Below are 24,159 nucleotides of genomic sequence, written 5' to 3'. Positions count from 1 at the left end.
TGCTATGGTTGGATGGAGTGTTCCACATAAATATATTAGATCTAGCTGGTGTATTATGTTCAAGTCTTCTCCTTCCTTGTTCATCTTTTGCCTAGTTGTTCCATCAAACTTATTCTTTTTTTGCATAGCACTTCTCACCTTCTAATACGTCATACACTTTGTTTATTGTTTAGGGTTGTTTATCGTCCGGTACCCCCACCATAATGTAACTTCCATGGCAGCAGGGTTCTTTGTTTTCAATCACAGATATATTCTTTATGTCTAGCATGGTACTTAGCAAATGACTCGTTTTTTATATTTGTTGCATCAACAAATAAAGTTCTAAAACCACTGCTTGGCACAAAGTAAGAGCTCAAGAAATGACAGTTGTTGCTGTTATTATTGATAACATAAAGTTGTGGAAGTGTTTTTTGATGACTACATCAAGGCATCCTTCTAAATAACCAATAGCAAATACTTCTGAATTGACTGCTTTGGGTTGGAAATAGAAATAGAAAATGACTCTTGTTGGCCTTCTTTTTTTTTTTGAAAAAGTGAGCAATAGGGAAAGAAAATTAACAAATGCGAAGAAAATATATCATGTGTACATACTGCACTAACATTACAGGTATTCTCTATAATCCACTTACAATTGCTGCCTCATACATATTTTATACAAATCAACAAACTGCAGGCTAGTGCACCTGAATGACAGGGACATAGGCCATCACAGAAAGGAGAAGTAGAAAAAAGAAAAACAATTTGAAGACTTCTCAGGACCATAAATAAGGGCCCTAATAATTTACCTGCAGGAAAATAATTAACTAGGAATTATCTCATAGGAAGAATAATTTCTGTATTTATCAGTGTAGGAGGACAGTGGGATAAGACAGCGGTTCACAGAAGCATACTGACTGATGTATGCAATGGGGTAGGAAAAAAGAAAAGGATACATATTTTCAAACACAACCATACTCAACGAAATCAAAAAGTACAATCTTTTAAGGACAAAGCTAAAGACAGCTTGTCAATTTTACATGAAAAAAGAACATCCAAAATAGTTTAAATACTCAGAGGAACTACTGTAAACTTTTACTTGTAACTTCCTTGCTCCTAACCACCCCAAACTATAGCTATAAAACAAATCTAAGTAAACAACTTCAGATTAAAAAGAAAGTGACAAACTTAAAGGAGTAACAAATAAGATGTAATTGTAGTCACTGAAAAACAGCAATTTTAGAGTCAAGAAATGAACAACTTATTTTCTGCCCACCAGTAAGTTGGATGTTTTGTCTAAAGAAAATAAAGTCAAAATTGGTAATGATAGAAAATATACAGACGTTTACCAGTATTTTTTCCTTAATTATTAATATTGAGACACCATGCAGGGAAAAGAGGGTAAGAAGTGAAAAGCAGAGAAAAAGAGTTTTGAAGGAATTATTCAGAAAGCACAGAATCTTTGAAACTGTCTTTTACTAAAATAACACCTCAAGTTTCCCTGCCCTCCTGTCCCTCGTCTTCCTAGTACATTTCTTGTGAAGAGTGCATCAGCTTTCGCTTCCTTACGACAAAAATCACTTGTTGCTGGCATGCCACCTAGCGTAGGATGTTTTGGGGCAGGACGGCCTGTATTTGAAGGTATCAATCTCCTTTGCACATCAACTTCACAGCTGGGGAGAATATAGCAGAGACAAATACTCTGAGAGGATAAGAGGGATGCCATAGATACATTAACAATAACCTTTCCAAACATTAATGTTTATGGTTTCCTGAAAAATAGACTTTTTTTTTTTTTTTGGTGGGGGATGAAAAGCTATCATGACACAGGAGCCAGTTCAGTGTTAGTCTGGTATGATACTTCAAGGTCAGCAGGTAAAGTGACTTAAGTGAACCTTGCTCTTTAGAGCTGTCATAGGAAACAAACTGTCAGGCATAACACCCATGTGGTGGCTTATGCCCAGTTTCTACAGTTTCATGTTTTCAAGGTACAAAAAAGAGCAGAGGTTTTATTTTAAAATGAGGCTGTCACTTTTGTAATGGACACATAAGTAATGAATAACCAATGAAACATAAATTCTGTTGAAATTAACTTATAGCCAAGTGCTCCCAGCTGCTGGGCAGGTGGATCTTCTGACCTGCACAAAATTTTGCGTAAAACAGCCACAATCACATTAGAATTCATCAAGGGGAAGGAGCTACCTCATTGGCTGGACATGCATGCCTTATTCAGGAACTCAGGATTACACCTAAGTACATCTTGCTGTCACCACATTCCTGAAAATGTCTGGTGGCAATGAAGCCTCTCAGTTAGTTTACAGGACAAAATACAGAGTTCTGCCCAACCTGGAAGCTGTAAGTTTCCTGACAGGAAAGGCTAGCCTGGCTAATTGCACATCTCAGTTCTTTAACTCTGGAAGTATCTTCAGGTTGGCTCAATCCCAAACAGGGGATTCTGTCCTCAAGCTTGAATTTTGTAAATCTGCCTCTTTTATTACCACTGTGATTTTTAAAAACTCAAATCCTTAACAATCTGAAATTCCCATCTCAAAGTAGAAGTGTGGATTGGAAAAACATGAGCAAGACCAACAATGTGAGAAGATAGGAAAGATAAAGGAGGAAAAGTGAAGTCAAGGGTCAAATGGGGGCATAATTTAAACACTCTAAATTGAACTCAATTAACTTTTCCTCCATGACCCTACGTCGTTTGAAAATTACTATTTTGCAGAGCACTCTTGACTTCTGACATTTTTGTAAAAACTGCTTCAGACATTAACAGTTACTTAAAATAATGTGTCAAAACAAATCTCTTACGAAGTTACAATTAAATTTAGACTTATAATTTAAGGCTTCCATTTGAATATATACAAGTAGCTGTGAGAGATAAACCAGAAACATGGAGGCATGGGCTATTTCAGCTGAACTGCACTGTGAGTTAGATGGATTATAATTTACTAAATAATTTATTCTTAGAAGCAAAGGGAAATTCTATTCCTAAGTCATTGTGTTTTCTCTGCTATAATGTAGCCTGAGCCCAGTTGGAGAAGGTGGCATTTAGTTATTTTCATCCTTTTATGTTATTACTTTCTGACAATACCTATTAGATAGACATAAGGACAGGGCAGAAAGAATGGAGGGGTCAGTGAGAAAGGGAAAGAGACTACTTGGAAACACAAAGATAAATAAGGAGACCATTGAGAAAATAGAAGTATAAACCTAAGCAAATACTAATTCTGAGATATATAACTCTATAAATGCATCCATAATCGTTTCCTCCAGAAATTACATTTCACAAAAATTCTATACATTTTATATAACCTGCAGAAGCTAAAAAAGTACCTCGTATAAGGCACGAAAGAAATATAATGAACGCTGAATAACAAATGTAGGAGAAAATAAAATATAGCTAAATGGTGAATTGTTGGCGGAAAATGAGGTTTCCTATGGATATATGCTCTTTTACTAATGAACTAATGATCTCAGACACAGTTTTGCTGTGAAGGATTCATTATGCAAAGATGCAAAGGGCTACAGTCTAAGGAAACAATCTCCTCTATCCTCTAAAGATCTGGCAATTACAGCACAGCTGGTATGATAATTTCATTAATAACGTGTAGGATAGTACAGTGGTGTTGCTAATGCCAAATTACAATCAGTCACAAATACTATTTCTTTAGTTTGCTAAATAGAGAATATATTAATTTCTGCTTTGTATTAATTAAATGTTGCTCCATGAGTTGGAATGCAGAGCAAACTCTAAAGTCTTGAAAGACTGCCCACCTGCATAATTACTAACAATACTGTATAAGAACCAGTGACTTTGTGGCTTGAGAGGCATAAGGGAAGAGGTAAGATGATGTATGAAGTATAATCCAAAGGTCCAGAAAGCTATTTCACTTCAAAAGACTACTGTTAATCTTAGCTAGGAGAGAAAGAAACAGACAACTAAGACCCAAGAGAAGTTCTCATGAAAATAGATCCTAACATGAGGGGATTTTACAGCTTTGCAAAAATAAATCTATTGTTACATTTCTTGATAGATAATTCGGCCATCTTCAGAGCTCTTAAATGAATGTCTCAAACTACAGCGGTGGAGGAGGAAGATACATCCTGCACATCAATCAATCAAGTTCCATGTTATTGGCTTGTCGGGTATTCATCAGCAACTTTAAATCCAAGAATTACGGGAGCTCAAGAGACCCGGCATCGTTGGGCTCATAGGCTCCTTTGCGTATTCCTAACATCTCTAGGGCATGGTGATTACCATTGCCTTTGGTAATCGATCCATTATGGTGTTCAGCTACCGGTACCTACCTGCCAACAAAGCTACTGGATTTCTGTCCACCTTTCTTGGAAGATTGTGATACAATCCTATTTTATTTTCCCAGATGAGCAAACTTGGTGATGAAACATTTCTTTTTTAGTTCCGTATTTCCTAGACTTGTTTTTATTAACCACAGAGGAAAACTAAGCTAAAATCACTTTTACGTTCCTCTCTGCCTTTAATCACAAAGGGGGAATTTTCTTCAGCCTTTCAGAGTTATCTTGAGATACAGCTCTCACAGTGACCCTCCTCGGCTTCATCAGGTCCAGTGCACAAAGGGGTTTTGAGGTCTTGAGGCAAAAAGGTTTAGGTTTCTTCAAAAAAGTCACAAGTTTCCCTAGACATATACCTTAAATATTCCCTCAAAATCTATGAAATTGTATTTCTTCATTAACTTATCTATGATCATTATCCACAATTGCTAGAATTTAGCAAGATTTATGTTATATATACATGTATTGTATCCATCCATCCACCTACCCACCCAGCCACCCTCCCACCCATCCATCCATCCAAATGCAGGCAAGGGAATTAATCTGATTGACATAAAGCAGACAACAGGCCACCAGTTCTGCAGGGTAACTACAAGAACTCTTCCAACAAATCCTACTCAGAATTTGACCCTAAAAGCAACAAAAGCTCGGCCAGATCAGTTCTTCATCTCTCCACTGACTGTCCTTACAGGAGAGCTAACCTAGAATGAAGATTTTCTCATCCGTGTGGAAAACTAGAGGTAAGTTTTGCTCACCAACCAATCTTCAGACCTAAAGTAAAATTAGGAGACAAGTTTCTCAATGGGAATAGTGTTGGCATTTTGGGTAGGACAATCCTTCGTTGTGCCTGAACGTCCTCAGCAGGTTAGGATGTTTAGGACCCCAGCCCTTGCGTCTCACAAATGTAACAGTGGTTCCAGGTGTTGAGACCACTGAACATACCCCCAGTCTTTAAAGCTCCCCCTCTGGACTACAGTGGTGCCCCTGATGAATTTTAAAAACTTCCCTGATATACAAAGGGGAGAATCTGATATTCTTGAAAATGAACATGCTGAATACAGTATTTTTCTAAATTTAACAAAACCAATAAAAAAAATTGCCAGAGTATTAAGGGGGAATTTTATTTTCATTTTGTTCATACTGTCAGTAAAAAATGCAGTTAGCTAACGAGGCAAACAGAATAATTTTATAGTCCTAGAGTCCAACCTGTTACAGACACAGGGAACAGAAGAATTAGACTCAGCCAGCAGTTTTTGCTCAAGAAAAGCTCATTGCCAAATTAGAATTCTGGAGAGCAGAAGGTCAAAGCCCATGCGTAATACTTTCAAAAAAGCTATACCTTTAAGGGCAAATGTATAGGTTGGAATGCCCAAGAAGAACAGAGGCTGAGGAGAATTCGGAAGGAAAGAAAGGAGAGACAAGTGAGGCAGGAGCCAAGATAATCTTGGAAAGCAACCTCAAATTCCAACTTGCCACTGCCTCAATAGAAATCCGATTACACATCTAACAGGCGTTGTAGAAGCTTCGAAGAAAGTTCAGTTGAGATTCTGACCACCCTGTACGAAGGCAGAGCACACATCTCACCTTTGCTGGTTTTAGTAGGTTCTGAGGGCATGTTTCCAGTCTTCTTCTTTTTTCTTGGGATAGGTACACATTTCCGGTCAAATGTAACAGGACTATATTGAGGGAGGCTGTTGAATTTTTTTTCAAATTCTTCATCCAGCTTTGTTGAGCTAATAAAAGAGAAGGGGTGTAATCAATCAGCACATGATATAAATATTTACACAGAAAAATGATACAAGATATATTTTAAGATGTTTCTTTTGTAAAGGGTCCGGACAGGGTCTGGACAAAAAAAAATATCTTTTCAGAAATGATTGAGGAGATTTACCAAAATAGTTTTCTTAGTAAATTCACATAACACGGTATCCTATTACCTTAGAAAAACAGAAACATTATTTAAAACGGCCAAATATTTTTGAAGTGTAGAATTTGCCATTCTCTCCACTGGCATGGGAAGTTTTCATTAAGTTCAACATAAAGCATATTCTCTATTCAGACAAAGACCTCATTCTAAAAACTCATATATACCATATGTACCTATATTGGCAAGCTTACTGGTAATATGGTATGTTGGTAATTTGATAAGATTGGTATTTTAAAGAAATATTTATTGATGAGTACTTTAAAACTACACACACAAAGAGAACTCAAATATTTTGAATATTAGAAAAACATTCTGGAGAGTTGACCAGGATGAGGATAAGACACTCAGTGAAAAAGCTAGTTTTTTTCACTGGCAGGGAAGCGACACTGCTTTAACACAAACCACAAATCACTTCACAAATGCCACCAGCGAAGTTGGAAAACCCTTGGGCTGCTTTTGACTGTCTCTATGGCCCTCATACAGCAATGGCAGCATGCCTGCTGGATCCGAGCCTGGTTACTGGCTTTCATTTATAGTGAGACTTATTAACTCAGATGCAACCCAAACAGACGGGAGAAGCTGCAGGAGAACTGCTGTGCTAGGTAGATGGAAAACGGAAGGCGTCCTGGGAGGAGAGCAGCTTTGAGTAGCAACTTACAAGAAGCTAACGTGTTAGGCTGCTACCCAAGGGATGTACTTGAGATGTGCCCACCTAAAACTGTTCTCACTTTTGGAGGAATAAAGAAGAGTTGGGGAACAGAGATCAGTCAGTCGGATAAATGTCAGAATGGTCAACAGAAAAAGGCCATTACTAAGTTCTGTCAAAGATGCAAAGGGTGGGGAATGGGGGTGATGCTTCTCCCTTAATAAAATCTTGTGTCAGTGTCAGTTAGAAAAATGTGTATACTGGGGCGTCCATATGGCTTGGTTGGATAGAGCGTGTGCTCTTAACAACAAGGTTGCGAGTTCGATTCCCGCATGGGATGGTGGGTTGCTCGCCCCCCCCCGCCCCGCCCCCTGCAACTAGAATGAAAACAGTGACAGGACTTGGAGCTGAGCTGTGCCCTCCACAACTAGATTAAAGGACAACGACTTGACTTGGAGCTGATGGGTCCTGGAAAAACACAGTGTTCCCCAATATTCCTCAATAAAAAAGTTTTTTAAAAATGTGCATACTAATGGAAAATCATTTACTATCTGATCCTAATCAGATGTATCAGAAAGCTATCTGTAAGCCATAGTATTTTCCAGATACTCTGAATAACCAAAAGAAAAATATGAAAATGCAAGATGTAACTCCTAAGGTCCCTTGGGATTCTTTTTCCTCTTGGCAACTAGAATAATCACCTTTACTTTTTCTTGGATAAGCCTATAAAATTAGAACTGCCAATACTGAGTGAATTTTTCTTGGCTACAGTTAACTAAACAGGTAGCACATTTTCTGCAATAAAAAGATTTAAATGCTCATTTAGACATCGCAGAGAAGACTGACAGGAACTGGCATCTCTCACTGCTGCTCAGGTACTATGTCGGCATGTTCTAAACAAGGCAAACTCACATAGTCTGAACGTGACAGGCTATTATTTAAAGGGGAGAAATGAGGCAAGACCAGAAGTTTTCTCTTGATTTAAGCCTGTAGAATACTACACTCCCAGTTATATACATATGGCTCCTTAGAAATGATTTAAAAAACAAAAACAAAAACAACCCACACAGCAATCTCTTTTCAGGGACAGATTTTCAAAAGATTGCTTCATTATTCCTGTTCCTCAAGGACGACTGGTGAAAACCTCTCTCTCACAGCTTCAGTGGTTTCTAATGGAAGCATCACAGAACTTTCTGGTGGGGAACCTTCCTGCCTGCTTTATTCCCCTAGGACTTCACACTGTCTGCACCAAGACCTGCTCCTCTCTTGCCGTCAGAGCGCCGGGAGTTCCAGAAGATAGAAACCACTGGTGGCCACTTTTTTAGAAAATTCTGCATTTGAAAGTATCATTTCACAATGACAAATGTGAGGATTTTCACGTCATTTATTGAAGCATAATGTAAGCAAAACTAATCTGAACTACTCTGGACTTGTAAAAATATTTGAAAGAAAATGTATAAAATTATAAATATATCATCTCGATATACAAACAATCTTGAGGAATCATCAACACGAGAAATTATTTTCTACCTCCCACTTTGGGATGACCTAGAGCCTTAGAATTAGAGACTTTGAAGCACTGTAACATCCAAGCAAAAACGTATTATTCCACAAACAGAAATGCAAATATTTATGAATAAACCAAATACAATATTCCCAATGCATAACATTTGCATATCTTAAAACATACTTATGAAAAAATACGGAAAATAAAAGAACGTATTTATTTCTGTTCAATGTGTTCTTTTCAAATTGGGCTAAGGGAAATCTCAAAGGATTTTCAAAACAGTACAACTGAATATTCAGGTGCTCTCCTCATCAATATAAAGTATTGGATCTCCTAACTTAACTTGCAAAACACTTCATATTAAGATTGGTATTAAGAGTCTTTGGCAGTACATAAAACATGAAATAATTCTTAATGATTTTATCATGATGGATGCTATTGCCTGATACTCCATTTCAATGTATAATTAATTACTGAATGTTCTCTGTACCAGAAGAATATTCAATCTAGTATTTTCATCTTCGAGCAATAGAACCTTGTTTAAACAAAACAAGGTTAGAGGTAGAAACATGATTTTATTACCTTACATTTCAGCTGTTATTATTTTACAAACATATGTACATGCCTTTAGAATCACTGAAGTATAAGAAGTATATACAGTGTGTAAAATGAGCAAAATGTAAATATACTTACAAAATTACATAATATCCATCATCAACTTCAGACGGGAAAATGTGTCCTGACGATATTAAAGGACTTAACAATGTCACACCACTAATACAGGGTGGACTTCAATTCAAACTCGGGCCCTAAGTCTGATACTTAAAATGGGAATGATACTGTCACTTTCACAACCATGTTAATAACAGGAATCACGTGACACACTCGATTTGTATTCCTCATGCATGTACTAAGACTGTACTTAAGTGCTGCACGAATACTCAAGGAATAAGCAGAGATTTCTGTTTGCCATGAAAACCCTGCCACAAGTGGGGTCTGCAGTGCAGCACTTACCCAAGGAGGGAGTCTTCCTTTGGCTTTGTCTTCTTGAACTTCTTGCTCCCACTGGTCCCACTCTGGTTAAATGTCCAGCTTTCTTCATTCCAACACCCTTCATGATCAGAAGAGTTTCCTTTTCCTGAGCTTCGTTTCCCTAAGACATTCGAGAGAGGATATACTTGGTATATTGGGATGGGAGGGAAATCATTTTAGTTGCTTCACACGTGACCTCTTGACCCCTTAGGTATCATTGGCATGAGGCTATTGATAACTATTTCAGAGAACTCAGTGATTCATGATGGACCACACTCAAAAACAGAACACGCAAAAAAGGGACTTACAGCCTCTGACATAAGTTGTGATAATTCAACAGGTAATGTGCGACTCCAGAGACAGACCAACTACTGCTAGCTTTTCCATTACAGATTCAGCCTAAGTGGGGGAGCCCGTGCTGCGGGGCACTATTGATTCTAATTACCCAAGATTTATTGGAATGGCATCCCTGGAGAACTATGTACTCGCAAGGATCTTCATTCAGGCTTGTTAGACCTATTATTCACACATCTCTAGTCGGAATTTAGTTTGGCATAAGGCAATCCTCTAGCCAGATGCTGTATTTTAAAATAGATGAATTATATGGAACACTCTATGGAATAAAGGTATACCGTAAACTGGCTTCTGGATACTGTTGTGTTTTAAAGAGCCTTCACTTCAATTATAGTTCTGATCACCTAACGGAGAAGGATACGTTAAGTTATTTGCTTCTGGAGCCTACAGGTCAAGATTCTGCCAAACACATCTCCTTGATTCAGGAAATTCTTTCCACTGGTTTTCAAAAACAGCCTAAGAGTTCCAAACATGCAATACTGATCCTTTAAAACAAAAAGCCAGCCCATATCAGTAAAAAAAAAAAAGTTCTAATTACTTTACTACATACAAGACTACCTACTAAATGAACACAAACTCTCCTCAACGGCACTAGAAAACACGTGGGTAAGATGACAAATGTTTATGATCTATAAACCATAAAGAACTGTACGAATGTAAAATATGATTTCGATACCATGTTGTGCTTTATGGTGGTTCTTTTCAATAGGTCTAAAGGAGAAATTCTGCGAGATGTCCACATTCTGTTCAGATTTGTAGACGTCACTCACCTCGGTCCACATTGGCTCGCAGAGAGGTGAGCATGCCCTCAGACACCAGGGTTTTATAAAGAGCACCTTTGCAAGACCTCTCGGATTTCCGGGAGCCACAAGTCTCTATTTTTCGGGGACAGTCGCCGTCCTCAGTCTTGGTCTGTGCTGACAGGCTGGCTGGTAGTGCATCCTCTGTGGGGGTCAACTGTTCTGCTTTTATACCCTCTGGCACCTCACCAGACATTTTCTTGCTGGCAGAAACACTGATGAAATCTGGAGGTCTTGACTCTTTGGTGGTGTCTGAGGATTTCTCCTTGGACATTTTCTTCTCTCTTGATTTCACTTTTTTCTTTGGTGCCTTGGCATCCAAAATGCTTCCCTTGCCACTTGAGGATGTGCGGACCTTCTTGCGAGGGGTTTCTCCAAGTTTTTCAACGCCCCAGTCTCCCTTTGCAACAGCTTCAATGGTGTATATGACACTCTCGATGTCAGACTCCGACGACTGCCTCTTTTTGCAAGTCTTCTTGGGGGTGGATTTATCATTGCCATGTCGATCCACTTTGCTCTTCTTCTTTTTCTTTTTCAGCTTTTCTGGCTTGTTTAGTGCTGTGGGCTCCTCAATGATCATAATTCCATGAGGATGGCACATGTGATCCTTTCTACTGGGAACATCGCTTATTATTATCTTGCTGCTGGCAGAGTAAGAAAAATCAGGGAAGTGACTACATTTTTGATCTTCGTCTATTTCTTCCTTTTTAGTTTCTTTGGGATCTTCCATTTTTATAGGCATTACATCATCCATCCGCAGCTCCTCAAAATTTCTTAATTCCTTAGCATCTCCTGCATGTCCCTTCGCTGATTTTTCGAATTCTGCTTCCTTCTGTAACCTGGCTTCATCCGTTTTCTCCATTTTTATTTCTCTTTCTTCCTTTGCCTTCTCCAATTCTTTAATTCTTCCACCATCGGAGTCTTTTGCTTTTATTAGCTTGGATTCTTCCATTTTCATCCCCTCTGATGCCAGACACATCTGTACAGTTAAAACAAAAATGAGAGAACAACAAAAAGTATTCTTATTATTCCACCCATACTCGACATGAGCTTTAAACTTTTAAATTATATCCCTTTAAAAAATGAAACAAATTTCAAATTTTACAATAATCAGTCCACTTCTGCCAACCTAACTTAACTGATTCAAATTAATAAAAGGTTTTAGGCATGATGATATATTCGTTAAACTCTAGAGAAGCGTATCCCTGAATTCTCCTTTTCCAGCTTCACCAGAAGCTTTCCCTATGAAAATATGACTTGACTAAAGGAAGATGGGATCCAGACTTGAAATACCTGAGTTGGAGTCTTAGTTTTGAGACTTGTTAGCTCTGTCCTAGAATGAGTCGTCTTACTCCTTCGTTGCTTTTGTAAAATAAAAATGGTAAGAATAGTTGTCTCAGAGGATTCTGTGAGGTCTAACAATATACTTATGGCAGTACTCAGTAAATCATTTCCAAACTCTGTTCAGTTGTTTACCCTTTCTTTTTTCTTGGGGAAACGAGAAAAACAGTAATCATTTCTACCTACCCACTCGATTCACTAAACAACTACAGAATGTTTTGGTTAATGAACACATCTTTAACAGTCCACAAATGCAGATATTAATAACTCGAAGATCACAAAAGCTCTGAAAACTAAGTGGTGGTGTTTTTTGTTTGTTTGTTTTGTTTTGATTTTTTTAAACTCACTTGGTGGCAAACTCAATCTCATCCAAATGAGTACTTGGCTGCAAATTCTGACCAGAACCAATGTGAAACCACTTAATATTTTAATTTATCTCACTTAATATGACTAGTCATGTGCTTTTGCCATCAGAATCTTCATGCATATGAACATGCACTGGGGGAATTAATTGCACAGTGTAAGATACATACACTGTATGGTTTTCCTAAAATTGGAAAAATTGTGAATACAAAAAAAACACCTGGCAGCAATTTGATTAAGTTTTTAAACTCCCAAAATTTCACATATAGGACACTAAAGGAGAAACTTACCATGCAGGGCAGCACAAGAATTCTTAAACATTACTCATTTTATCTACTTTGCATTAAGCAAATTAGAGGAAAAAGAGTACTGGAGCTTGCTAAGCCTCCACGTCAAGCACATGAGTGGGCAACTGATGTGTTTTATGAGAAAAATCACCATTTTATCAAATGGCAAATTATCACAAATTGTTAACATCTGTAAAATTCCTTTTTCAAATTAAATTTTTTAAATGGATAATATAATACATTAAATTAAATATCGTATGCTCTTTTATCTCATTTTTTCCCCTTAGTACTTTCAACTGCCTCTCAAATTCTTCCATGAGAATTATGATTAGTAAGTCTGGGAAGAAATTGGAGGAGTGGGGGTGGGGCAGACAGTACAAGTTTTTTTGTGTGTTTTTTTTTGTTTTTGTTTTTTTAATAAACATGACAAGAGTACCTACCCCCTCAGATTATTGATGGGGAAGATCTGAAATATTATGGGTTTGCAACAAAGCTTTTTCAGGAAATCATGTAAGTTAACTTTTAGATCTCAGCAGGTAGTTATGAAGACTAAGAACTTCCCTTTATTAAATCTAACAAGAAATTAAGATCAAAGCAAAATGTTACCTTAAATTAATTGTGAAACACAAATACATTTAATTTTCTCTGCATGTTTTACCCTCATGGGGGATTTGCTGTTTTTTGTACCAATTTTGCAATACTTTTTATTTTCCATTCTCAATAATCCGAGCCTTTCATTATTGTAACTATCCCAATGTGAGGAGAGAAACTACACTAGTTCTGGAAAGAAGGCTAGAAAGGAATCCTCAAGGTAATTTTATGGTTTTTCAATCACCATCACTCTGGTGGCCTTTAATAAGTCATTTCAGGGAACTTTTTCCATCTAAGCGCTGGTTGTCACAGTGACATGCCAACAGTTTGCATTTGCACAAGTTCATCTTAGCAAACACAGTAACTTTGCAAACTCTTCTTTGCTTCAATGTATTTCAAAATGATTTTCCTCATCACCCGATAGGATTCTACAGCTAGGAATGAAATGGAACAAATGCAGATGTTCACTTTGGGACATATTCCAGGAAATAGCATAATATTTCTTGTGAAGTTAATTACACTGAGCACTAGTCATGCTTTACTTCCTTGTTTCAGGCTCTTAGAAGTTTTTTCACAAATAGAGTATGTTAATCCTAAATTATAAGAAAAACAATTATGTTCTTGGAAGTGAAACTGTAAAAATAAAACAAATAACTCCTAATCAAAAACTACAAATCTCACTAACCAAAACCCCAAACACACAAATCAGACTCTCAGAGTTGGGTGTCACTCAAGAAGTTCTAATTTAACATGTTTCCCAGTGTAGGAATTCAAATTACTACTATATTCCTTAGAGTTAGTTATCTAGCTTTTTGCACAAAAGCACTGACCACAGAAGGCAGTTCTGTTTGAAATTTTTGAAATATCGAGCAAAAATCTATCACCCTCTCAGTCCTAGTTGTTCCCCGAAGGCACAAAAATTAATCCACTCTTCCTCGCATGGAACAGACTTTCAAATTCGGGAAGATAGACTTTACCTTCCCACAAATCTCTTCTCCTGGCATGGCATTCCAGGTTCGCTACACTGCTTATCCCATGTAAAGGCTTACCGACCTTTTACAAGTTGGATCCCTCTTACCTAGATGCAGTTCTGAAGTAAGAACAAGTCTTTATTGAAATAAGCTGGGTTCATGACCAAGTACCATATCTCACTTGCCTAAGGCCAGACAGTGAGCTATGTAGCTTAGACTTGAACTCATCTGAGGAAACAGAGGCTGAGAAATGGGGTAACAGTACGACAGTACGTCCTCCACCAGACTGTCATGAGACAAAGGTGAACAGATGTGCTTGAATACAACGTGAAAATGGCATAAGGCTTTACAAGGTTGGGGAACACTGATGCATCCATTTAGCAATATCTTTCTTAAAGTTCCTAGCCTTTCTGGAATACTCTAGACGAGAAGTGGAACTATTTGTCAGTTGACAGGAACATGAATCTTCGAATGGGCCCCGAAGACAAATCCCCACCCCCCCTTTGAAAAACAGATCACACTTCTGACTTGTTGGGCTTGTGGTCAATTAAAATCTTGGTTTCCTTTACCCACATAATAATATGTTGGGAAGCTTGGCCCCTCCTATTCTGTCTTTATATTTTTTTGTACCTAGATGCAAGATTTTCCATTTTTCCTTATGAAGTTTACCCTTTCAAAATTTGAATTCAATTACCTTTCAGCTTTGTGTTATGGGCACATTTGATAAAGCTGCTTTGTATGTCTCCGTGCAAATCTGTGGTAATAATGTTGAGTAGGACATGGCCAACGACAGAGGCTTCTGGCAAACCTCTATAAAGTCAACCCTTTCATCAAGTCGACTTGAACATTAGTAAACTTTAATAATCTAAGTATTCATAATCCAGTCTAAATTCCCCCCATTTTGTTCACGAGGACAAATAAAACTGTCCAAAGTTTTGCTGAAATCTGAATACAGTATGCCAGCAGCATTCTCTTAGCCTACTTTGTAATCATACCACATAGAAAATGAAGATGGCTTGTGCATCAGTCAGGGTCTGACTAGGAGACAGAAACAACTTAGGCATGTGTAGCCAAGGGCGTAAGTTGGCCACACAGGTCATGAAGAATAAAGACAACCAAATAGGAAGGCATGAGTTAACCCAGGGATTAGCCACAGCAAAAAGCCACAAGAGGTACAAATGGAGGAAGAAGTGTTACTGGAGCATCAGGGTTGGGTCCTGTGGAAGACGGAACCACGGTGGGCCTGTCTGTAGGGAGCTGATGCGTAAGAGATGCTGCCATTTCTGTACCCCCACCCGCACCCCTCTTCATTCCTTCTCTGCACCACCTGGCCTCTCTCTTCCTCCCATTCCTTAATCCCTGGCCAGTGTCTCTCACTGGCTAAAACCAGCTGGAAATCGGGACACGGGACCAGGAAAGGCAGTCTGCAGGCACCTGGGATATAAGCCAGCACACAGGGCAAACAGACTCTGGGTTAGCGCATTTGACAATGACTTTTTTCAGAGACTTTGATAATTTGCAGTTTTATCTTTTTCCTGTGAGTTCAAAAATTATATTAATAGTAAAAACTTGCATAAGTTTCTAGGAATTAATTGTCTATATTTCTGCATGACATAAACAGAACCTGGAAACAGCTATGGCTGTAATAACTCTTGGAAGGTGCCATCACTCATAGAAGTGAGAAGTTCTGTATTGAAAGGCAGTCTCAAAATGCAGGGATTCTAGAGCCAGATTGTGTAGGACTGCAGACTGATGAGCCTTTTCTCTAAATCTTTCTGTGCCTTGGTTTCCCAACAGATAAAACAATGTGGTTGAAAGGATTTGCCTTAGGAATACTGTGAGGTTCAATGAGTTGCACAGGTACAAATCTTAAACCAGTGCTTAGAACAAAACAAGAATAATGTATTGTGACAACCATCCCTCTGGGGCCTTAAGCCATATAGAATAAATGTTTGCTATTAGCAGTAGTGATATTCACACTGGTATCACTAATAGCACACCACAACCCTGGTAGGCGAACTCCTTTACTCTAATTTTTCATTGTTGGGTTGAATGATTCTATAGTTGGCAGGGAAAAAAAAAAGCACATACAACAAAATTAGATTCAGGAAGATTGTAAATCAGTTGTCTTTCAAGAAGCAACTCTTATAAAACACATAATTAAGCTCAGTTCTACTTCTTGGTACAAGCATATCTATTTCCATCTACTTCCGGGTGCACATGGCAACACTTCTGTGGGACTCAGGCAAGTGCACACACACTCCATTACGTAACTATGTTAGGATGGGCACACAGGTAAGCACATCGTAGACACAAAAGAACACAGATCAGTGTGAACTCAGGTGCATAACACTGCATTGTGGGAAGCGCAGAATTAATGTCTGTTACTAATTAGTCAGGTTGCCCTTAATAGAAGGTTGGTGGTTAATCACGCCCTGAAACAGAACTTGCCTTAGAAAATGACAATTTATTCTTCTATTCTTATTTTAAATTGAACAATAACCTTCTTTTAAAGTGAGAGTGGAAAATCATCCGTAGGACACCCTCTGGATGGAATTCCCATGGCTATATTCACAGAAGCTAAAATGTTAATGTTCTAAATCAAACGCTGGCCATAAATATTTGATATCCTGTTGTCTATTTCCTCAGGTACTACTCTATTTTTTATAACTGTAACTCAGGAGGTACAAAATGTATCCTGTTCACCTTTGTATTCTCCTCCAAGAATATCCTAGTACCTACCTTCAGAAGGAAGGCATTCAACAGATAACTGTCCTGACCTGAGGGGTTGGTTAGTCCGGAAGTACCTGATAAGTGTGAGATGCATTCTGAGTCATACCAAGGAAAGAGTTCCTTTATGAGATTATATAAAACAATGCTGACCGTGGCTCTGCTACTGGGTGGCCTAGACTAGCAATTACACTATCCTCAGTTACGCTTCTTAAGAACATCAGTGAAAATTAATCACCAGTATTTTAATTTTACCTATGAAACCACACGGAGAAACCACAGTGAGGTTTCTCACTGTTCTGTGTAATCGGAACGGCACATGACTGTCGAATGACGTGCTACGAGAAATGTAACTCACTCACCCAAAGAAAAACAAAAACCATTATGTTGAAACTGAGGTCCTAAGGATATACATGCTGGATGGATATATAAAAAAGTACCCTCTTTAAAATAACTGCAAAGAAAAAAATGCAACAGGAATACTGAAGGGGTGAGATGAAATGGTGGGATTACTTTCTATGCTCCTAGGTTCAGAGAGGCTGCCATTTTCAGTTCAGGTAAGACCACACCTTAGGATCATGGTTTGTTGTTGGGAATTTGCTTTAGAGATATAATAAATCTGTGCTGCATCGAGCTTTTATCTCTTTGAATAAAAAACATTTTTAAATGTATGCCTCTCTACAGAAGTTAACATATCCATTCATTGCTTTAATATATCCTGCTTTAAAACATTTAGAGTAATAACCAGTGAAAACTAATTAATCATGTGTAGTAGATAAGAAGTAATACTACAGATGTAGAAACTCTTTTAACGGTACAAAGAAATGTGTAAGTAGTTTCAGAATGTATCACATTATTTCACTCTTAATTATACTTTTTCTTTCATTGTCTATTATAAAGGAGCCAGCTAGATTAAAAACAAAGCAGTATGAAAACAGACCCACTGACACTAATCAGGAAGTTTTAATTTCAAGATCTCTGCTTTTTAGTACAAAACAAATGTTTTACAGCCAAGGTATGTTTACAATCATTTTGTACTGGCTTATTATCTGCCAAAATAGTGTAGACATAACCCTCGGATGGCATTTAGCAGTATTTTCCAAGATGTGCGTTTCCTCCGTAATTAAAACCAGAATGTTTTTTTTTGCCATAAAAATACACCAGCTGATGGTTTTAGAGAAAAAAAGAATAGCATCACTGCTAAGAAAATTCAATTTTCTTTATTATAAAAGATAACTGGTCTAAGTGTCTCTAAAAACTAAAATCTGGGCATATGAAATAGTTTATTTACTATTTGGTTTGCTGAAACAATTGGACCAATTGAAATGGTGGTTTAAATGTCTCTTTACTTACTACAGAGGGTGCCAAAAAATGTATACACATTTTAAGAAATAAAAAACTATTAAAATTGTAATACTCGATATATACCTATAACAAAAGAGGAATACAAGTCGTGGATACATTTTTTTGGCACCCTGGTATTTCTTCTAACAATACCATTTCTGAAGACTCTGGATGGGATGGCGGTGGACTTTGCTCCAAAAAGGCCATCGGTTAAAGTCTCCTCCAAAGGTGTGAATGGAAGTTATTAGGTGCATTCGTATATTTCAGTTCCCCTAAAAATAAGCTTGTGCAATTGGGAATGAAATGAGCAGTTTTAGGAGTTTTCAAAAAATGACTCACAACTCTGCATAAAAAGGAAAGAAACACACCACTTTCAAATAAAAGGCCTCCTCAAGTATAACCATTAGAATTCAGTTATGTGATGTGACAGTGCAGGTGGAGCTCAGGAGGGAGCGACACGCTGAGGTTCTGGGCTGAAGGAGGTTACAACAGCATGGAAGGGATAATGCGCATCCATTGTATATGAGGACACAACACAAAACTTAAACAGAGTCACACCTCAATCAAATTCCACCTAGAATTGGGTGCAGTGGGGGATGCTAATGGGACTGGAGGGACGGGATTTCCTCCTCTTTTCAATATGGTATTTATATAGAATTCCTGTAATTTTATCATGTCAGCTTTTCTTAAAGTGAGCCGTAACTTTCCATGAGATTTAATTTTTACAGATCCTAGAATAAATCTATCTTTATCTATTTTATTTCAATTATAAATGGTTTTGCCAGTTAGAATATAAGAAACACTAGGGAGCTGAGGCCTCTGAAAATGCCTCCCTTCTTTTTAATAAATAAGGTTAAGGACAACTTTTCCAATTTCCCTCAACCAACCAGATCTATCATCTTGCATATATATATACACACACGCACACACACAGAGCCCATCTGGGAGAAATCCAGTATCTTTTCTTCAACTTCACCTTAACACATAACTAGTTTCATAAATTGACAGGAAGAAGAAAAGTACAACACAGACGACGAGTACCAAAGACCAAAGTCAGCACTGCTGCGGTGACTGGTTTCTACCTGTCTTCGTGTTCAGAGGAACGTGGTCTCTGCTTTCCAAACTCACCTACTTACCTAGCTGGCAATCCCCCTCACTGACGTTCTCAGTACTGCATTTCTGCAGCTATCCACCCCCCGCCCCCCCAGGATCTTGCATTTCTTCTGTTGTACTAGCAGGACTTCCTTTTTGTCCACAAATATCCAGGCTTCCTGAATAGGGCTCCAAGGTCAAGGTTAAACTCCTGGAAGCCATTCTTTTCCCACACACTCAGGTTCTGAAGTGAAGTCACCTCCGACACCCCACTCCCCTCTGACACCCCTTTTCATTTGCATCTCACATCACCTCACTCACCCAAATGAGTCCCAAGCAACCTCCCTGTGTCTGTTCGTGCCTCCCCTTCCCAAGGACCGCTCCCCCAATCCTGGATCTTGTCCTCGCACACCTGGATGTCCACAGAGGCTTTCCACTCCGCGCTGCACACAGCTGCTGAGTGTTTCAAGCTCTGCTTTCATCACTGCATACCCCTGCCCCAAATCTTCAGTTGCTTCCCAGTATTTTCAAGTAGGAATTTCTCTGCTTCACACTGAACTCCCTCCCAATTCTGACTTGCGTAGAGCAACCCTTTACCTTCCTCTTCCATAAATCTCCACTCCTGCCAGTCTGATTTACTCATCACCTACCTATCTCACATTTGCCTGGCTTTATCCTTTTGCTGTATCTCCCCCATCTCTCCATTTAATTACGTATAAGTCACGATCCCTACCATGTACGCGTGGTCAGGTATAAAAGAGGGAGAGAGATAAGTGGAAGTGGATTCTGGCAGGCTTTTGGCCTCGGATCAGGGCTCAGGAGAGGACGGTCACATTTGTAGAGCAAACACCTCCTTACAGGGGCAGCTACTTATTAGTTCTGACCAACTGCTCTTATGCAGGAAGGCTAGATCCTCTAAGTTTTCATGAGAAATCAGAGATTTGCATTTATTTGAAATCTATGAAAATACTGGCCACTCATTCAAATGTAAACTATAATACAGGTCAACAAATGGTGGACCACACAAAGCATCTCTGCAAGTTGGATGTGGCCCAAAGGGTGGTATTTCACCTCTGTTCCCAAACAACTCCTTGAGGAACCACCTTTATGTTTTCTCCTGTGAGGGGTCCCCAGAACATCTGGCTAATATTCATGTCTCCCTTTCCTGGTGTCACACATTCACTTGGCGTATCGCTCATCACTCAAGTGGAGCGCCGTCATTTTCAATGTATGGCTCCCTGTGAAATCATATGCACAATTTGTTTATTTGTCATCCCTTAACTTCTTGTATCTTATCTCTTTGCAACTGAAGCCTAAGTTCCTGGACGACAGGAGTCAGACACCATCATTTCCTGTAGCCCTCACAGTACCTTCCAAAGTACAAACACAAATAGGCACTTACTTATTTAAGCGCCTAAGAGGTATCTTGGTAGTTTCAATAGTACAGACACTTTTTAAAAAGGAAATACCAGCTCCAGTTTTTGACAGCAGTCTTGAACAATCTGTCATCGTGTTCAGCTGTACACATATGTGTAGGAGTAAGCTGTCTTCCATAGAGACTTCTATAACAGGCCAACTCCTATAACATGCAACTTGCAGTCTTTTATAATCATTTAAAACATGGTGACAGAACAGCTCAGTATTGAAGAGACCAGGCTCTGGAGACAGACTGCCTGGGTTTCTGCTGAGGCTCGAATACTTTCTGTCCACGTGACCTTAGGAAGGCACAAAACCGCTCATGTTTTTTTCCCTAATACGATGTAAAAAAGGAAGGAAAACAGTACCGACTTCGGAGGATGGGTGTGAGCATTCAATGAGCCAAGTACTTAGAAAAGTGTCTAGCACAGAGTAGATAATACATGTCAGTCATTATTATCTTAGGTTAGATAATAAAACTGGCACATAAAATCAACTTCAAAATTTGTAATCTATAAATAAATAATATAATAAATAATATAATATAAATATAAGTAATCTGTAACTAAAATTATTTTAGAAAAATAAAAAGCAGGCTTATGCTCCAGCCCCTGGCTGGACCAACACTGTACCTGGAGGGAAAGCACTCCTATACAATTGACCTTAGAAGAAGGTTCCCAGGTTATCTAATTATAATGAAAATACTTGTTTATCCAGATACAAGAAGCTTCAGCAGCCTTAGCTGTTAGCATAGAGTAGCCCCTCAATAATTATTGTTCGTTAGAATACATGAATAAACTGCTCCACTTATTATACCAGGCAATATTGGTACCAGAATTTTGGTACCAGTGTTAAGATCTTCTTTCTTAAAATGTACAGGTAATGATGTCTCTGAGCGTCCTCCAATTACAGCAACTGTAGCAGTAACAACGATCCCTGAGGGATGCTTTGCTGCTTTGCTGATCTTTATATGACCTGACCTAATTAATTTCAAAACGAAAGGAAATGCAATACATTATAGTACCGGCGCCAATTAAGTAACTGATTAACTGAACAGTATGAGCCTCATGGAGGTTCGAACATAAAGGATTATGTTTTTCTCAATTCTCTGACCTCAGCAGCACTATGCAAAAATCTCCCTTCCGAGCTGGAGTAGATTCCTGAAAAACACCTGGAACAGATCCCAGAATTTTTCAGGTCACTTTCAGCTATTAAAAAATCCAAATGCTTATCAAAAGCCCAAAGCAGGGCCTTCCCCAGAGCATCTCCCAGTTCTAGGGTCCCGGAAATCGGATGGGGTCCTTCCGATGCCCAAACTGAGAGTATCTGCTGCCAACATATCTGGTTTTCTTTTTGCTGATCAAGTGGGTGTAGAGCCCAGTAATAAAGACACGCCTACATCATGTCTTGCTTCTCCCCAAAGAGAAGGCATGTCTTGCAAGCAACAACCCCTATCTCTTTGGGAGGTCTCCTCAGTTACTCCTCCTCCCCTGCCAGCTCACAGGAATGAAGTTGGGGAAGGGTGGTGAGTGGTTAGTTCTCAGGCTGATTCCTGGCCCTTCAGTCACAAGCCCTTCCTGTTCTCAGGACAGAAGAAGGAATGGTGGAGGTAGAACTAATTGTCCATTCTTTTTTTGTCCTTTCCTGCTAACTCTAAATAAGACTGAATGACCCTGTTAGGGGATGCCAAGGGCAGGGATGATATATAAAATATTTAACAGGCAGAGGTGCCAACCGATCTCAGGGCTGGCACAGGGTCCTGCAGGCCCCTTGCTGCGCCCTCTAGTTGTCAGAAGGATCCAGGGGCTCAGGGACACTGGCAAAGTTGCTGCAGTGTTCTTAGGGGGCTTTAGATCACAGTCTTTTTACTAACAATAGGGAGTCTTTTAGTACGAGGACAGCTGTGCTGGTCCAAACCAGCTGAACATCACTCTTGCTTGTGGGAGCTCGTCAGGGTCCTGAGCAAAGCCATCTCTACGGCATACTTCCTACTGCGAGAGACTGGCTCAGGCCTGCCCTCTGCCTATCCCTCCTTACGACTATCCCATGGCCTTTTGCCTGACCAAGTTGAACTATTTTCTATTTGTCCACTTGAGCCCTGGGAAACTCACACATCTTTAAAAAGCCAAACCAGGGAGTGCAGCAGGCTATTCCAAGTCTCCTCCTGCTGCCAACCTCCTCCAGTTCCCTGTTTGCCTGCTCAGATAGGTGAAGGGTACAGCAGTAACTCTGTCTAAAACGTATCTTGCTTCTTGCCAAAGAATGAGAAGACATTTCTTGCAGGTACCACCCCCAATCTTTAACAGGGGGTTCTCTCAGAGCTGCTTTTAACTCTGCTTGAAAGTGAGCAGGGCTGAAGAACAGAAAGCACTTCCCTCCTTACAGGGCAGGGAGAAAAGTCAAAATATTTTAGGCAACTGGGTAGCCTATGCTATGCACCCCCCACCCCCACCCGGCACTGATAACGTGAGGGGTTAGGGTGGGAATGAGAGGAGAAACCCCAATAGTAGTATATAGGATAGTAGCTGGATTAGGCTATCTCTTTATAAATCAAATCCCAAGAGAAGGGTCTGGCCCAGTTTGAAGGTGGCTTCCTCTTTGGAATGTGTTAATTTAAAGCTGTTCCTTCAGATTTTAGACAATACCACTGATTCTGGGCAACAGAAAAAAAATTCTCAATATCCTGTTATATTTATTTAAAGACGCACCCAATGTAATTGAATACTACATTTTGTTCAAGAAAAATGAACATCAAATACACATGGACTAAGAAAAAAATTGAGGAAGCGTATTTCTACTGGTGATTATTTGGAGATGCTGATTAATCTATTGTGCACATATTTATGTTTAATTAGAAACTGAGGAGGCTTTAGGATGTTATTCTAAAACATAGTTTATTAGAATTATGGCATCATCTTCATGTGATACAAATAATGTGAGAAAATTTTCTCGGTAAATTATTTTTTAGCAACCCTATTTCATCAAAAGCATATATTTTTACTCAGATGTTATAAGAAACTAAGTCTGAGTCTAAGCTGATTTGCTATAACGGGAATAGGCTTATTGCAGTCATTTTACCCCTTTAAATTATGATGCCAGCATTCAAACATCTGTTACACCACAGCATCTGTTTTATATTTGGGATGCATCCCTACAAATTAGAAGAGCGTTCTTTTTTAATGAGCTCTGATTTAATAGGGAATCCTTTTTTTTATGACTTATGCCAAAGAAAGAAATGAGAAGACAAATTCATCTCTCTAGCACCTTCCTCACACAGGAAAGTACCTCAGAGGTCCATACACTTCTAATATAAAAGTGTTTAATAAAAAATAATCACTTCTTTCAAATGAATTGTCTTGGCAATGTATATAGTCTAAAAGCTACGAGACAAACTCATGGCCTCACAGTCTCCCTGTTTAGTAAGTCTTGTTTATGGCTCTAACTTCAAAGGCACATTTGCTGCCA

The 24,159-nt window shown here is 38.9% G+C and overlaps 1 protein-coding gene across 50 annotated transcripts in view; it reads right to left on the bottom strand.

The window, feature by feature from the left end:
• The window catches only part of BBX (BBX high mobility group box domain containing), a 245,573-nt gene that overhangs the window by 22,767 nt on the left and 198,647 nt on the right, over positions 1–24,159 (bottom strand). For all 50 annotated transcript variants that reach the window (XM_081067957.1, XM_081067972.1, XM_081067941.1 and 47 more), the window contains 3 exons: positions 10,530–11,538; positions 9,388–9,526; positions 5,878–6,026 (listed from right to left, as the gene is read on the bottom strand). In XM_081067957.1, coding sequence (XP_080924083.1) covers positions 5,878–6,026; positions 9,388–9,526; positions 10,530–11,538 — 1,297 coding nt within the window. The remainder of the gene's footprint in view (positions 1–5,877; positions 6,027–9,387; positions 9,527–10,529; positions 11,539–24,159) is intronic.

Source organism: Rhinolophus hipposideros (assembly GCF_964194185.1).
Source record: "Rhinolophus hipposideros genome assembly, chromosome: 2".
Classification (NCBI taxonomy): domain Eukaryota; kingdom Metazoa; phylum Chordata; class Mammalia; order Chiroptera; family Rhinolophidae; genus Rhinolophus; species Rhinolophus hipposideros.
This window is presented reverse-complemented; position numbering and strand designations above follow the sequence as displayed.